Consider the following 17,021-nt stretch of genomic DNA (forward strand, 5'->3'; position numbering starts at 1 on the left):
CACTGCAAACACACCTCAGGAGTAAGAACGCATATGCCGTTATGTCTATGGTTTGTACAGATTTTGAGTTTTATTATCAATACACAAAATGTTAAATCTACGCAAATCTCACGCAGAAGTCTATGGAACGTATCTGTAAGCATTTTCGTGTGAATCAGGCCTGTGCCCACATTTGTATTCACCTTATCTCCACACACTCATGGCCTTCACATCGCGCACATGTGGTTGCTCGTCGTGTTAATCAGGTTAGTCCATCCTGAAAGGCAGTTTCTCATTTTGGCCTTCTGTAACCGTGTCGATCGTATCTTTGTGCAGCCTGTTTTGTTGTGCTGTTGATATCCCTTTAAGATATGGTGCAGACACCGCGGGAAACTGTTCTCAGAAATCTGCATGTCTGCCTGGAAGAAACTGGCCTGTGGCCAAGTGCTGTGAAAGTAAAGCTTTCTTGGCTGTCTCCAGTTTCACGAATGCATTGTCACTGTTAGTCACAACCGGCAGGCCAGGCTATGACCACCTTAGAGAAAACTAAAGCATCGCGACCGAACCCTCCTTTGAAACGAAGCAGTCTGACCCTAGACAGCACTTTCAGACATTTCGGTCTTGCGGTAGAAAAACCTATGCGTGACATCATCACTGTCAAGCTTTTTAGCCCGTCATTTCTAAAGGTGAGGAAGTTGCTGTGCACTTTTTGAAGCGATCAAATGTGTTTTGGTGACTTTTTTCTCTCTTCATAGAGGTTGGAGCGCTACCCGTTGACAGTGTCCATCTAAACCACTTCTCATACCGCCAGGAGAAAGTAGCTGAGCATGAAGGGAGAGATTGTTTCCATCCTCAAACCGCAAGTCAACGCTTTTTCAAACGCAACTGGAATTTAGTGGATGGAACGAAGGTATGGGAAGGTTCCGGCATTTTCTATACTCTTTCTAAAACGACTACGAGCTTAAAGACGGTTCTACCATCTGCCAAAGATCTGTGATAATCGACTTTTCGTCAACAACAGCTGGGGGTCTTTGGACTGTACTGCCTCCTGCGAAGGATTGCAATTGCTGTGATGCACCACGTGTTCTTTCGAAGACAACTGGGTTTCAAGGAATTGTATTGTCAACTGCAAAGGTTCTATAGCTCTCAATATTTATCGAAGACCACAGTGAATCTACGGATTGTACCGTCCACTGCGAGAGCTCTGAAACAGGATGCAGTCTAAAAAACAACCTTGATAGTATGGACTGTACCACCATTTTCGAAAGTCCTGGGATACTCATTGGTCCATCGGGAGCTACTAAGATAGTCTGACTTGTATTGCCATCTGCAAAAGTTTTCGCTCAATGTAGGCTTGAGTTCACCTGGGATATTTTAGACTGTTGTGCGGTCTCTGAAGGGTCTGTGACAGTCAACAGTCTGTTAAAGAAAACTCGAACTACGAACTGAACTACTATCATTGTACTACCATGAAGGAAGACGAAGGATGTTGCCCCGGTCTTGAACTGCGCCATGTTGTCCCCCAAGCCAGCAATGTTGGACAGAAAGGAGACAAAACAGTTCCGAGAGAGTCTTCATCGACCAGAAAGCAAGGAGTTCTCTCCTACATCTCGAACAGGCTGAGCTGCTGGTTCCACCTGCGGCATCGGGAGGAAGGCGAGATTGACCTGTTGCAGCAGAAAAGGTAATGAATACAACTAAGACTATTTATTTGCCCGAGCTTTGCCTACTCAGAAATGAAACGTTTGGGCAGGGAAACTTAATGACTATGGCTCACCCACCCATTATAGAAAGGAGTGTTTCCAGGTAGAAATCCAACTTTCCCTGTTACAAGTGCATTTACTGAATCCAGGATTTGGCATATGGTTTTCCTGACCGTCTTTGTCTTTCTATAGATTCTTCCAAGAAATGTATACATTTGCATTTGCAGGTTTAACATCTCACATAGGTACACATTTACACAATTCAGATTTCCAGAGTACTCTTGGAAACCTGCGACAGTTTTGAGTAGTAATTGTAGATAAGTTATAATCATGCCTGCAAAAATCCCTTCATACTCAGCAAGTGAACTTCTTAGGTTTTTTTTCTCCACGTAGGAATGTATTTTTCCCTACAGAGCAATCCTTTACCATTCAGTGTCACCAATTTAGGGCATTCCAAACCTTTGTGCCCTGAAAAACAGATTTACTACTTTCCTTGTACGTTCCCAGTGTGCGTGAATGAGTTGTGAAGTTTGTGAATACCTGCAAACCGGCAATTTTGTACCTGTTCTCAAAATTAAGAAGGAATTAGCGACCTGGAACACCCGCACTAAGTGGATTTAATCATGAACTGGTACAGATAGTGTTAGTGAATCCACCCCTGCCCCTCCCTGAAATAAATCATAAAGGTGGAAAGTAAACTTCCATGGCCCATGCAGAATTTGTGATCTTCTAGTGAATCAGCACATCTTCATTGAATATAATTTGAATTGAAGCCATTAGCCTTGTCGCGGTGTGGGTACGAGCCAGCCCAGTGTGTAATATGCTGCGGATGCAGAGTATGATCGATCTAAAAACCTAGCAGTACTGACAGTCTTTCATTCTTCTGAAGCTGCCAAACTAGGTAGCCTGGGGTTGGTTAATGCTAGAACAGAGATTTTAAGTTGCCAGTGTCCACGTCATCCAGTCAAGGTTTCTGCTTTGATTCTGGGATTTTTTGTCGTGTTGATCACTTTACATATCAAGTAGTGCACATCTCTGACTGCACAGCAAACACCTGGAGTGGGTGAGCTACTGATGCATGGATCTGGGAGATGTGAGAGCTCTAGTAGTACTTTTTATTCAAAGAGCCACACACGTTGCATTATAGTCGATTTATTCTCCGTACTTTGTTGATAAACCACATGATGCTACCTTTCACCTGTTTATTTTTCTTAGCAGGCGGAAAAGACAGCATCGTGCCACTGTGAAGTGGCCCTGTCTAACATCTTCACCCATCTCATACGTTCTAGCCAAGGACTGTTGCATTGTGGTACTTGTAGTTTCACTTTAAATATTGTAATTGCAGGCAAAACAAACATTTGCAGTGCAATAAATCTCGCATTTGTAACAGAGCTATTGGTGTTGTAACTGACGTTGTTTACCTATGTGTTTTGGTTTGGAGTGTAGTGGGTGTATGTCATGTAGAGTTGAATTATCTGGGTTGTATTGCAGTTGTTAGTTGTGGAATTGTATGGTGTGGAGTGTATTTGTGTAGTGAAATTATGTGGCATGGTGACGAAATTGGGATGAGAGCTGCACAGAATAGAAGGAAAGGAAGCTAAAGAGGGATAGGAAGTTAGTGTAGGAAGTGGAGAATGAATGTCAGACAGAGTAGTAGAAAGTGTGTGAGATGAAAGTAGGGGAGAGACGGCTACAGATGTATGTAGAGGGAACACCTGTCTACGTAGAAGACACCCTAAGAAGAGGATAGTGTGGGTTTGAGGGACGGTATCCTTGAAAAGGTACGGGAAAGGTCTGTGCTTGTAGACTTGAAGTCAACGATATGAGAGTGTGTATTTTGTGTTGTGGAATTGCGTAGCGTGGAATTGTGTGGTGTGGAGTGGATGTGTGTTGTGACATTATGTGGTATAGCGTACAGTGAGATTATGTGGATAGTAATTATGTTATGTTGAGTGTGGTTGGATTATATGGAGTGGGATTGTGTTTCATGGAGTGTAAATATGTGAAATAGTATTTTGTGCTGGGTAGTGGTATGTTGTGGAGTATAATTATGTGGTGTTTTGTTGAGTTTGTTGGTATGATGTTCTATTTTGTGGTGTAGATTGGATGTACGTGGTATGTTGGGTAAATCTGTTGTTGAGTTGCGTTATGTGGTTTGTTGCCGAATGATGTGGTGTGGAATGGAAATATGTGGCGTGGAATTGTGTTGCGTTCAGTGAAATTCTGCTGCTTGGAATTATGTGGCATGATGTGGAGTGTAATTATGTGGATTGTTGCTATCTGGCAGTTGCCAGTGTCCTAGAGTGGAGTGGGAGAAGTAGAGTGTCATAGACAGAATGTGTTGGAGTAGAGTGTCACAGAGTGGAGTAGGGGGGTAAAGTGCTGTAGAGTTGAGCAGAGTTCAGTGGCAGAGAGTGTCGTAGAGTGCAGTATCTTAGAGTGGTGTGGAGTGAGCTGGGAAGGGTGGAGTGGGTTGCAGTGGATTGAGGTAGTGGGGTGGATTGGAGGCAGACTAAGTTCTGATACTGTCTTGTTACATATTAAGCATGCATTTTGAAAAGTACCTTTACTGTTCTATTCAAACTATAGCAGAACTTATATTAATGCTTCACTAAAACAAAAGTAACAATGCTTAGTTGTTTTAAAACTGTCTCATTATAGAATAGCATTAACTGCTGAGAAGAGCTGCAGCTGTCCCAGTGAAAGTACAGCAATCCTATTGAGAAGTGCAGATTCAGACCATTAAATATGCAATAGTCGTGCTGACAAGTGCTCTTACAGACACATTTAGAACACAACTCCGTGAAAAAGTGTCCCATTATCCCAAGTAAAATATGACTGCCCATTTAAGAAGTGGAACTACTGCACATTAGGCCACTAGCAGTTCTGCTGAGATCAAGTCAAGTTTTTTTTATTTACGATTACGGAACTCCGTAGAGATCCACATAAGCTGGAAAACCAACAACATGAAAGTCAAGAATCTATTTTGATATACAATTGACTCAAAAAATATTCCTATCCAACAAAACGTCTGCAAGTCCTAAGCAAGATCCAACAATATAAACATCTTCAGATTAAAACATTACAATATGATATATAATATAAGGTCATTTAAAATATATTTTATGCCCTTAGTGCAATTGTCATAGAGTCAAAAACAAGTATTAGCCGTTGCTCCCTACAAACTTTATGAGCCTCAGTACATGTTTAGAAAACACTTAAAAAATCCTATGGCAGAACATTTCATTTGGTGACTCATAGAGAGAATCGATTAATGCAGAGGCCGAAAGAATAGATAATTGTAAACATATTGGTCGCATCCATTTATGCCGGCACAATAATAATGCAGGGCAGATAAATAACACATGATTAACACCCTGGAGGCCATTATTGCACAAATTAAATGTTGGTGAAGAACCCAACCATTTAGACACTAAAAGATTTAAAGGGAGCATACCCTGCCTCAATAATAGCCAAAAACGGCGCACTCCATGAGGCAAGTTCCAAGAGGTGTAGGCCTGTACTTTATTTATCATGCAGGAGTCAATGACCGGATGGATACCCCTCTTTAGCATGCAAGCTTCCCTATCCCTTCTAAAACTTGATTCCCAGGTGGCCTGTTTCAAGGTGGCCTTTAATTAACATAACGTTAAAGAAAAGAGCAGGGACTTATCTAATTGCAGCAAATCAACCGCAGTCCTAAAATTTCTAAAAATTAATGACTGTTCTTTTAAACATTCTAACATTTTTTTCCAAAGTAAATCTTAATGTACCAGCATCACCCTTTGCCAGGCCTAGGACCCAATGCACTATCCCCGCAAGAGACCCTGTACCCAGGTGCTTCTCAACCCAAATTCTACCTGAGGGCAACCACAGGACATGCTGCATTAACTGAGGCTAAACTTCTTAAAATGTTGCCTTCTGTTGCATTTAAAAACCCCAATTTCTCTACATCGATCAATTCAATACCATACAGCAGAGAAGAAGGATTTTTGCATGAAACACCTCCAAGAAAAGGGCAAAATGTATTTTTCCAATAGACTTATAGAGGGATCTCAAGCTTTTTCCCTGCATGGAAGCTTTAGAGATGTTATTTTCTATATGGGCTTTATAACTTATGTTGCCACACACTATTTTTCCTCAAAAGGTATATGATTTTACAAGTTCCAATTTTTGGCCACCCACAGACCATACAAAATGTCGGTACTGCAGCTTCTTTCTTCTATGCATGCACATAATTTTACTTTTGGATATATTAATCATTAAATGGTGAGCCTCTGCAAATTTATGCAGTGCCTGCAGACGACTATTTAATCCCCTAGGCGTTAAATCTAAAATGTATTATGTTGTCTGCATAAAGCAGGCACACAATTGGTTTCCCCCAAGAAACAGTGCAGTGCCCTCACTTTGGGCCAGATTGTGAGGAAGATCAGAAATATATAGGGCGAAAGGCAGGGGAGCCAATTAACATCCTTGTTTTAGACCATTTTCCGTAAGGATAGCTTGTGAGAGACCTCTGCTGAGGTGAGCCAGTTCTGTCTGATTTAAAGTGTGGCAGCACTGCTTCAGTGTGCCCTACTAGTAATTCACGCCGATTCTCATGACACTCATGATTTGATTATGCAGGCTGCAAATATCATTAAATGCACTGTAAAGAAAGAGAGAGTTTAACGTTTCATTGTGCCGCAAAACAGACAATAAGGAGGCTACTGGACTGTTGCACTGTTTAACAGTATTTCAATAATAAGTCAGAAGGTGGCGCTTACGCATTGCAAAATGTCTGTGAAGACAATAGCAAATGTAATTCCAAAGCTGGAGGATGTACTTTCAATTTACTGTTGTGTACTCTTATTTTATTAAAAATATAACTCTGTCACATAATTTCGACGGAAGCAGTTTACCTTTTTTTTAACCTGGTCTTTTTATGAAATAACTTGAGGTTAGAGGTCTACAAAGAACTTTGAAAGGTCTACAAAGATCTTTGAATGAACTAAATCTCTATGCAACCGAAAACTTCCTGATGCCAAATCTCAATAAAACTAAAGTACTCCCCTTTAGGGGCAGAAGGAAGCCTTTGCCTTATACTTGGTTCCTAGGAGATAAGCCAATAGAGTCCGTAAGCGAGTACGTGTATCTGGGTCGAACATTCACTTCCAATCTCCTAGATAAAGCCCACCTTAGCCCCCTGTGCCGGAAAGCAGATTCCCATGTTGGGGCTCTACAGAGATTGTATCTTTCCACAGGAAACAGACACTTTAATTCTATGCTGGAAGTCTGTAATATGAAAATCCTCCCGATTTTATGGAATATTCTCAAATTAAAACGTGGCAATCATTAAAAATAAAAGAAGGGACCATTCTTCGAAAACTGATAAAAGTGGCACAGTCGATTCCAGTTCAAGCCTTCCGTCTTGAGCTATCGATTACGGGAACTTTTGCCAGAGTAATTTGTAATATTATTAGGTGGGCATACAATCTACTACATGCAGCCCCAGACACCTTAAGACATTTGTTAAAATTGGAGTTTCTTAGAGAGGAAGCGTCTGGGTACACCTTTAATAAGAATATGGTAAAAGCCTTGGAGGTCTCTCAATGCACGGTTGCACTTTTACAGGAGTGGACTCCAGCACATCTGAAACTGTTTTTAAAACACTTGGCCCCTAGAATCAGTTTTGAATCTGATAAAGATCACTGTTGTCAATTGAAGCACTATAAATGGTTCGCTGAACGAATGGAATTTAAAACTTCTGTCCCTTACTTGCTTTTTCAATTAGAGCAGGGAGTAAGGCGGTGTATTTTACTTTTACCTTTGGGCATACTCCCTTTAGCCACTTTTGTAGCTAGCTGGGATGGTAATAATAACCCTAAAGGTATATGTGAACTTTGTAAAGGCGGGCAACAAGATTTGCTCCACGTTCTATTAATCTGTCCTAATGAGAGCATAGTTAAGGCCCGCCGACGTTACATAATCCCAATTCAACTAAAGTATAACGCTTTCTCTGCTCAAGATTTGATTACATTATGTAACTCTCCGGTCAATGAATATGTTTGTCATAACCTGTTTAAGTTTTTAAAAAGCTTTTAGAAGCTGTTTTAAACAAGAAGTATAATACAAAAACTATATTCTATCCTAACAAATTCACTCTAATGTTGTCTGACTTGATGGCTGAACATTACCACTGTACCACTTTGTAGTGAAGCTAAGAATTTTTATGAGTATTTGGAATTATTTTAATTTTGTATTTGTTGACCTCAGTAGAGGTCTGGATCAAATAAAGTTTTACCTGATAGATTGAGGTTAGAAAAGTGGCTGAATCAAGACATCACCCGATTGGAAATATGACTGATGTTAAGTGCAGCTTGTTCTGAAACTTTTGATCCAGACTGATTCTGGACAGGTTCTGGTCTGTTTCTGCCAAAGTCCAGTGATACAGAACATGTTTTCACAGCATAGCTTGTGGTAAACTACAGCTAAAAAAGTAACACCGCTAATGTATCGCAGTTCTATCTCTGGGCTTAATGAATGTAATGAATGTTATCAAGTCTCCAAGGATCATTTTCTAACAGCCTATTAGGAAAGCTTAACTTATTCACTGGCAGTCACATTCACAATATTACAAACACATCCGATCGCTTGTGAACTTCATAATTAAACATTGCTTCTGGTTGGATAAGAAACACATTAGACTCATAACTTTCGCTTTTGCGTTAATTAGAAAGATTGGAAAATATCATGGACCAGACCTAAACTGGCAAGAGAGCATCCTGTGACATCAATTGAATGATGTGTCACTTCCTGTTTCATGAGCCCAGATCCTAATACTTTCAAAATAAAAATGTCCTACAGTCCAGTCCATCAACGAGATACGATACAGACATTGCAATAACATAAAAATCATTGGCAATGGCAGCAGTGGGATTCAAATCCACACCTCTTGAGAGACTAGAGCCTTAATACTGCTTCTTAGACCACTCTGACACGCTCCCTTCCATGGGACAATGTCTCTAATGCTAAAATACAGACTGCAGATATCAAAAGGGAGGGAAGCGCGTATGTGCCTGGCATTTGATGAAGTTAAAACAGGGCATGCAAATATGCATCTTGCAAAAGGTGTCTGCCTCTTTCTTTCTGCAGGAGCACTCCCAAAAGGGTCCTATTTCCAGCAACCTTTCATATCGTATCTTATGTACTTGATTTAGGATGCAAGAGGGCACATACAATCTGATTTCTTCTGTCGGAGCAGCAGCGAGGTGCGGGAGGTGGTGGGGGATGGCACGGGACGATGAGGTGATTTATGCAAACATGCACTGCAGCGACCGGAACCCGGGTAAAGGAAAACAATCATTGTCATAGCCAATAGTTCTCGCCTTTCAGACCTTATAAGTGTTTAGCAATGCAACAGTTGATGTTGTTGCAGCAAGGATATTGTGCTGCATAAATAAATACTTATAAGGTCCCAAAGGCGATACCTAATGGCTATGCCAATGCTTGTTTACAAAGTAACCATTGGGATAAGTATGAAATGTTTATGTCTTGGAGGTGCCAGGGCTAGGAGTAAGTGATGTAATCATAAAAACTGTGATGGCTATGGGTGTTTTTTGTGCGGTCATGCCATAGATCGAAGAGAGCAGAGGGACAGGGGATAAACGTTCCCAAGCTTTATTATTTTGATCAAAACAGTTCCCATACTTTTTATTTTGAAAACGACCGACTGTTCCTGAATGGTTATTTTGCTGCAAGTTGAAAGGGGAGAAGAAGGGACCCCTCTATGTAAAATAGTAGAGCCAGCTAAATATGAAACAAGCCTTCTCTCCAAGATGCATGCTACCCGAAACAAATGTAAATTTAAGCAATCTGTTAATTTGCAAATCTAAAGACTGCTTGGGAGCCAGTATAGACTTTAATTGATATAATCTGAAACGTGTCCTTTTAACCAATGGAAACCAATAGGTAGTGTTTGCATTAGGTACAATCCATGTCTCACTAAAAACATAACTTTTGAAAGCTCTGTAAACATTTAAACAAAATCTTTTTGCACATTTAGGGAAATCCTATTTACTCTGTGAACAACCGATCGTACTATATGTAGTAATGTTTGTAAACTGTAATGACTTACTTTTTTCACAGTGCTTTGAGTCACTTGCTTGGACCTCAATGCAGTCTAACTACATATCACAGTTTCCCCAGTGCACCGACCAGGATTCAAATCGGTGACCCTCCAATTACACTCACAGACGTCTGAAGTGATTGCATTGACCAACCGAGCAGCCCTATCAAAAAATACATTCACTCCGGTCTTTTCAGGCTCGTGCCTCAGCACTGTTTTTTTCAGCCATTTGACCACGTTGTTGTCCTTACTGGGCTGGACCTGGAATGGAAGGCCGTGACGCCTGTGCTCTGATATCCCTGACATTTGGTGGCATTTCATAATGAGATCTGACAGCCCGGCTGCCCAGATCAGCTTCCACCATGCGCACATGCTCCTGTTATCTTCAGAAAGGGCACCCCTGTGACAGCATCCCCTAGAAGGGAAGTCTGCTCGTGGCGCAGGTCCCCTCAAAAGTAAAGGGCAACCCTGTGAAGGGAAGTCAGCTCATGGCGCATTATCTCCAGAAATGGCACTCATGTGACAGCATTCCCTCGAGGGGCAGTCAGCTCGTGGTGCCAGCCCCCAAAGGGCACCCCTGTGACAGAATTCCCTCAAAGGGAAGTCAGCTCGGGGTGCTGGCCCCCGAAGGGGCAGCCCTGTGGCAGCATTCACTAGAAAGGAAGTCAGCTCGTGGCGCAGTGCCCCGAAAGGGCACTCGTCTGACAGCATCCCAGTGAAGAGAAGTCGGCTCGTGGCGCAGGCCCCCGAAAAGTCACCCTTGTGACAGCATTCACTAGAAGGGAAATAAGTTTGTTTGCGCAGTTCCCCCGAAAGGGCACCCCTGTGACAGCATTCCCTAGAGCGGAGGTCAAGTCGGGGCGCCGGACCCCAAAAGGGCGCCCCTGTGACAGCATTCACTAGAAGGGAAGTCCCCACATGATGCAGGCCCCCCAGGTTCAAGCACACAATTCATTTCCCAACCTTTCGTGGAGCAGAGATTAAGCCCATTCGTGCCGGCTGCACGGATGTAAATAGAACATCAAAGACAGGGGCATTAGAAGCGGGGAACAGGAGACGAGTTGTAGATTTATGGCCCTTCAGATCTGGACGATTTCACGAAGTGGAACACAATAAAAAAAAAAGAGTGAGAGCATTTTACTCGCGAGAGCGAGCAGCACCAGGGGCGATAACTGCTACCATATGGCGCTGTGCCCTCCCGCAAGTGAATCGCTACATGTGCACGCGTTGCCAATGAAGGCAATGGAACGTGTGCACGATTTTGGCTGAAAAGCCGAAGCCATTCCAAAAGGTCTTTTTGCCTATGCAGCACATGCACGATGTGTAGGCGAGACCTAAAAACAGAAATGAAGAGTGAATAAGAAGGAAAAAGCAACAAAGTTGAATTAAAAACACTATGCCTCTCCCGCTCCTCTTCCACAGCTACACATCTCTCCTCACCTCTCAAGCGGTTTCCTGACCACCAGCCCTGTGTGGTGCTCTTCGCTTCCTCGATCTTCATGGCTGAGGCCTATGGAGGTGTCCCAAGAAGGGGCACGCCAGGGAACGGATGGCTGCTCGGGAAGAGAGTGTCTCCTCTGAGCCCTGGGCTGTTAAAAGTCTATCTAAAGCAACATCGCTGGGTCCGCGCATGGCCCTTTCACCAGTACACCATTTTAGAGGGCTAGTGTGTAAAAATAACGTAACCCATTTTACAACAAACAAGTTAGCGTCTGAGCAAGTGTGGCATAGCCTACAGAGCTGTCGACGTTGTGCCTGGGGAAACGCTTCAAGTCTCGGTGTTGGCTGTCGTACCTACAAAAAAAAAACTGATCAGAAGAAATAAAATTAAACAATGTCAAAGGGCGCTGTAGCTGAACACACACTACATAAGATAGAACAATGGTAAAGGGCACTGAAACAGGACACGCACATCACGATTATGGAGCAATCAAAAAATAGTCCCCATAAATAACAGATAAGCAAAAAAGCAAAAGGAAACTGTACTTGGCCGGTGCTGCTCTGGGAAAAACTGAAGTAACGTATCGCTGCCTGAACCAGTTACGTGGCAACAAAGAAGAATCACACTGGACTGAGCCAACGGTAAGCAGCAGATGGGAGCAAAATTTTTTACTGAATACAACAGGTCTTGCAGACAATGCATGCATGCCCCCTAGGGTCGGTCTAAAAAAAGTGGCATATTCACAAGACAATGGTTCATCACGGTGCCCCAAGCAATTTTTCTGCGACGATCTGCATCATAGTCTAAGTGCAGGAATGCAATGTATTTACTAGAATATGGCGCATTCCTGTACTCACCCTGCACCAGTGCACAAACAGCAGCCATGTGCCAATACAGACACCCTTGCATCATGGTGCAACCGTGATTGTGGTGCAGGGATGATTGTTTTTGTGCAGGAAGGGACAGCTTCCTACACAAAAACAATAAATGATGGTGCTTTGCTCCTTCTATGGTGCTTCAGAATGCAGAAGACATGGAAAGAGCAAAAAACGAGGAGAAATTAAAGAATTTCTCCTCATTGTGCCACCATTATGCCCCCCCTGGGGAGGCATACGTTTTTGACGCTGCCTCAGATTTACGATTCCTTGGAAATCTGGGGCAGTGTCAAACAGCCATGGATTGCTGCGAACACCCACAGCAACACTGATTGCATGCCCCTTTAATGCAGAAACCTGGGTCAAAGGGGCAATATCAACAATCCTGCGTTAAGCCAAGCAAAGTGGATTAGCACTGTGTTGGACCTGGGGTCTCCAAGTCACATAAGGTAGCTTGGCACTAAATGGCAAGGCTTAACTCCAAAGTACATGTGCAAAGTTTGCGTCACACCCACTCAGTAACTCAATGCCCATCCGTCCAAAAATGACATTACACCTTACTTTTTTATAAATGTAGAAAAGCTTTATCCTTTCTTGAATTAGTTTTGTAGTTGCATACAATTCTTTAAATCAACATCTGGATTGTTTCTCTGTAATACCTGTATTTGTAAACATTTATGAAGGCATTGGCACACAATTCAAAAACAATTCTTCCCTGGCACTTCTTAGATTGTCAAGACAGAAAATTCTTCATAAACTCATTACATTTACTAGTAGAAGGTAAATAGCTGTATTGAAAATTTGAGGAAGGATTCAAGTAGTTAACAGCCAGTAGGTTAATTGCAAGACAACATGAACCCTCCAATTCTTTCCTTACATTCAGCTCACAGTTATCGTTCAAAACACAGTTCAGGAACCTCCTGTGAATTGGCTTTGAGCTATTAGGAAGGCTTCTCCTTCTATGAGGGCAGATTCTTAAGTTTACCCAATCATTAAGGGGACAGGCGCTGCACCATCAAGATTCCTCGCCTCCTATCTAAAATAGTACAGTCTGCGCTTTCAATAAGTTATCTTCTGTACTTCCACCTTCAGATTGGCCCAAGTCTAGATAAAATGACACCTGAGCAAATACACCTTCCTCACTCGCTGGTGTCAGCTCACAGTACAGTTAGTCTTTCTCTGGGGACTCTTCCCACCTGGTTCCTCTGCCTGCTGACTGAGCCCAACCTAGCTCGAGTGACCAAAGGCTCTTTACGATCGCCCAGCCTCCCCCTTCCCACTTACTTTGCACTTTGTTGGGGAACAAGCGGGTCTGGGGCTTTGGCCGATCGGAGAATCCAGTCTCCACCCTGCGCTGCCCTCCCTGGACAACACAGGCCTCCAGCGGCTGTCTCCCGAGGAAAGGGAAGATCTCCGCCCACACTCGCCGGTGCTTGCTCCTCCCGCCGGCCGACTCACCCACAAGACCTGCGCAGAAAGGAGACGCTGCCGCGCCTCTGTCAGGCGTCTCCTCACGAACCGCCCACACGCTGGGACACTTTCTCGTAGGGCTGCGCCTCCCGCCCTGCGCAGGAGTCAGACGCCGCCTCTCACCCACAACGTGTCGCTTCCTCCAGACTCCGCGCCACTGAGCCTGCGCGGAAGACAGACGCGGCTCCGCTCACTCCACTGAGCAGCCGATCCAGCGACGACACTACCTCAGGACTTCCCCTGAGCCCTGGTGCCTCACAGCCTGACGTGGGCCTCGCGGCTCACCAGAACTCGAGCCACCACATCCCTGGTCAGCAAACAATCAGCTGATGAGCCGTGCACACAGCACAGCTGAGGGAACCACCTTCAGCAACCGCTGGTCTGGTGATCACGATCGGGGTACTGAGACAGGGGGGGAAGAACCCAGCGTCCTGTTGTTCCTTTCTTCCGGTTGCCCCTGAGAAGCAATCCGTTACAGAGGGTCTAAGCAGGGTCAGATCCACACGCAGGGGAAGTATCAACAGCAAGGGGATTGCAGCCCCAAGGGACCTTCAACCCGCCCTCAGTGCACTGTTCTCCCTGACTAGTGGTCTGGACTCCTAGCTGGACTCTCTGGCTTCTCTCACTTCTAAAATGGCTGCCCTAGCGTTGATCCTTTTATAGGCTAGACCCAGGCTTCCAGAACCAGCTGGAAGGTTCTAGAGCGTCCCTATATTGTCCTATGGGTCTATCCTCTGAGGAAAACAGTTATGGCAGTTAATGTCCACCATTTTGTGTATCCCCTACTTTCTAGCCAGAAAAGGCATCTAGGCCTCAGGAAAAAGGATTATGCGGGCCAGAGAGCATCTAACCCCTAGTCAACACCACAAAAATCCGGTAGACACAAAAAGATAAAAAGGGTTTGAGGGCAAAAAGGGGACAAAATAAATAATTATTTAGGAGGGACTGCCAAAAGGCTGACAGGTCTAACACGCGTCCCCCCCAGCTGAAAGTGGGGAGAGCTACCCAACCCCTTGGGAGTCCTCATCACTAAGGCGGAAATACCTAGAGAGACCGTCTGCATTGGCGTGGTCCACTCCAGGCCGATGTTCCACCCGGATGTCCATTCCCTGTAGGGAGATGGACCATCTCAACAACTTGGGATTTTCCCCCTTCATTTGCATCAGCCAACGAAGGGGTCGGTGGTCAGTCTGAGCCAGGAAGTGCGAGCCAAACAGGTATGGCCGCTGCTTCTTCAGAGCCCACACCAACGCAAAAGCTTCCCGCTCAATTGCACTCCACTTCTCTTCCCGGGGAAGTAGTCTCCTGGATAGGAAGACTACAGGCTGATCCAGACCCTCTTCATTGAGTTGCCATAACACTGCCCCAATGCCATGTTCTGATGCGTCTGTCTGGACAATGAACTCCTTGGAGAAGTCTGGGGCCCTCAGGACCGGTGCTTCACACATTGCCTGTTTCAATTTCTCGAAGGCTTGCTGACAAGCCCCTGTCCAGACCACCCGTCGAGGTTGTTTCTTGGATGTGAGCTCTGTGAGGGGTGCTACAATAGTGCCATACCCCTTCACAAAGTGACGGTAGTAACCTGTGAGGCCCAGGAAAGCTCGGACCTCAGTCTGGGTCTTGGGGGGTTCCCAGGCCATGATTGCCTCAATCTTTGCCTGGAGGGGCTGCACTGTTCCCCTACCCACCAAGTGACCTAGGTACACAACCGACCCCTGCCCAATCTGACATTTGCTGGCCTTGATTGTCAAGCCAGCTTGTTTCAGGGCCTGGAGAACTGCTTGCAAGTGATGCAAATGGTCCTCCCAACTGCTGCTGAAGACGGCAATGTCATGCAGGTAAGCAGCGGAGAAAGCCTCCATTCCGGAGAGGACCTGGTTCACCAGCCGCTGAAAAGTGGCAGGGGCATTCTTGAGCCCAAAGGGCATCACGCAGAATTGGAAGTGTCCCTCAGGCATGGAGAAAGCTGACCTTTCCTTTGCTCCATCTGAAAGGGAGATCTGCCAGTACCCTGAAGTAAGGTCAAAGGTACTCAGGTATTGGGCAGCTCCCAGCCGGTCAATCAATTTAACCGCCCTAGGGATCGGATGAGCATCAGTCTTGGTAACTGAGTTCAGTCCCCGGTAATCCACACAGAACCTCAGTTCTGGAGTGGTGCCTGGTGGAGCAGCTTTTGGCACTAGAACCACCGGACTGGACCAGGGGCTGCTGGAAGGTTCAATAACTCCTAGCTCCAGCATCTTGGTAACCTCACCGTGGATGCTGGCCTTCACCTTGTCTGACAGCCGGTAGGTCTTTGACTTCACTGGTGGGCTGTCTACTGTGTCCACATCATGGGTACACAGGTGGGTCCTTCCCGGGACAAGGGAGAACAACGTAGAGTACTGCTCCAATATCTGGCGGCAGTCCTCCCGCTGTTCAGGAGTTAGGGATGGGGAGAGAATCGCTCCCTCCACCGACCCATCCTTTTCCTGAGACGAAAACAAGTCCGGGAGAGGCTCGCTTTCTGCTTCCTCTCCTCCATCAGTCACCATCATCAAGATGACCTCGGGCCTCTCATGGTGGGGTTTGAGGCGATTAGCATGCAGCACCTGTAGGGGCTGTCGAGGGGTCTTAAGGTCCACCAGGTATGTGGCCTTACCCTTCTTCTCTAATACCTCAAAGGGGCCTGTCCAGCGATCCTGGAGGGCACTTAGCTCTCCAGGCTCCATCACCCCTACTTTCTGGCCAGGCTCCAACTCCACCGGGTGAGCGTTGTGGTCATACCACTCCTTCATTACTGCTTGGCTGGCTTCCAAGTTGTCAGAAGCTTGCTTCCACAACTTTGCCATTTGGCTCCGGAAGGCCAGCATGTAGCTCACCACATCCTGGGGAGGCTTTCTGGGAGACTTTTCCCATCCATCCTTCACCAGGCTGAGAGGTCCACGTACAGGGTGCCCATACAGAAGCTCAAAGGGGCTGAAGCCCACTCCCTTCTGTGGCACTTCCCTGTAGGAGAATAGCAAACAGGGTAGGAGAACGTCCCATTTCCTCCGCAGGCTCTCAGGCAGACTTCTGATCATACCTTTCAAGGTCTTGTTGAACCTTTCTACCAGTCCATCTGACTGGGGGTGGTAGGGAGTGGTGAACCAGTAGGTCACTCCACACTCCTTCCACATTGCCCGCATATATGCTGACATGAAGTTGGTCCCCCTGTCGGACACAACTTCCTTGGCGAAACCCACTCGGGTAAAGATCCCCATCAGGGCCCTAGCCACAACAGGCGCAGTGACAGTCCTCAGAGGAATTGCCTCTGGGTACCGCGTGGCGTGATCCACCAGAACCAGGATAAACCTGTGACCAGCTGTTGTTGGTGGATCCAATGCCCCACAATGTCGATGCCCACCCTTTCAAAGGGGGTGCTAACGACAGGTAGTGGTTCCAGGGGAGCTTTCAGCTTCACCCCT

General features: G+C 45.3%; 1 protein-coding gene across 1 annotated transcript in view; it reads left to right on the forward strand.

Moving 5' to 3' along the window:
* The first annotated feature begins 469 nt into the window (after positions 1-469).
* The window catches only part of LOC147732861 (transient receptor potential cation channel subfamily V member 6-like), a 253,063-nt gene continuing 236,511 nt past the window's right edge, over positions 470-17,021 (forward strand). The window contains exon 1 of the mRNA XM_086957403.1: positions 470-1,663. Coding sequence (XP_086813529.1) covers positions 1,449-1,663 — 215 coding nt within the window. The 5' untranslated portion in view covers positions 470-1,448. The remainder of the gene's footprint in view (positions 1,664-17,021) is intronic.

Source organism: Lissotriton vulgaris, chromosome 2_1, assembly GCF_964263255.1.
Source record: "Lissotriton vulgaris chromosome 2_1, aLisVul1.2, whole genome shotgun sequence".
Lineage (NCBI taxonomy): Eukaryota > Metazoa > Chordata > Amphibia > Caudata > Salamandridae > Lissotriton > Lissotriton vulgaris.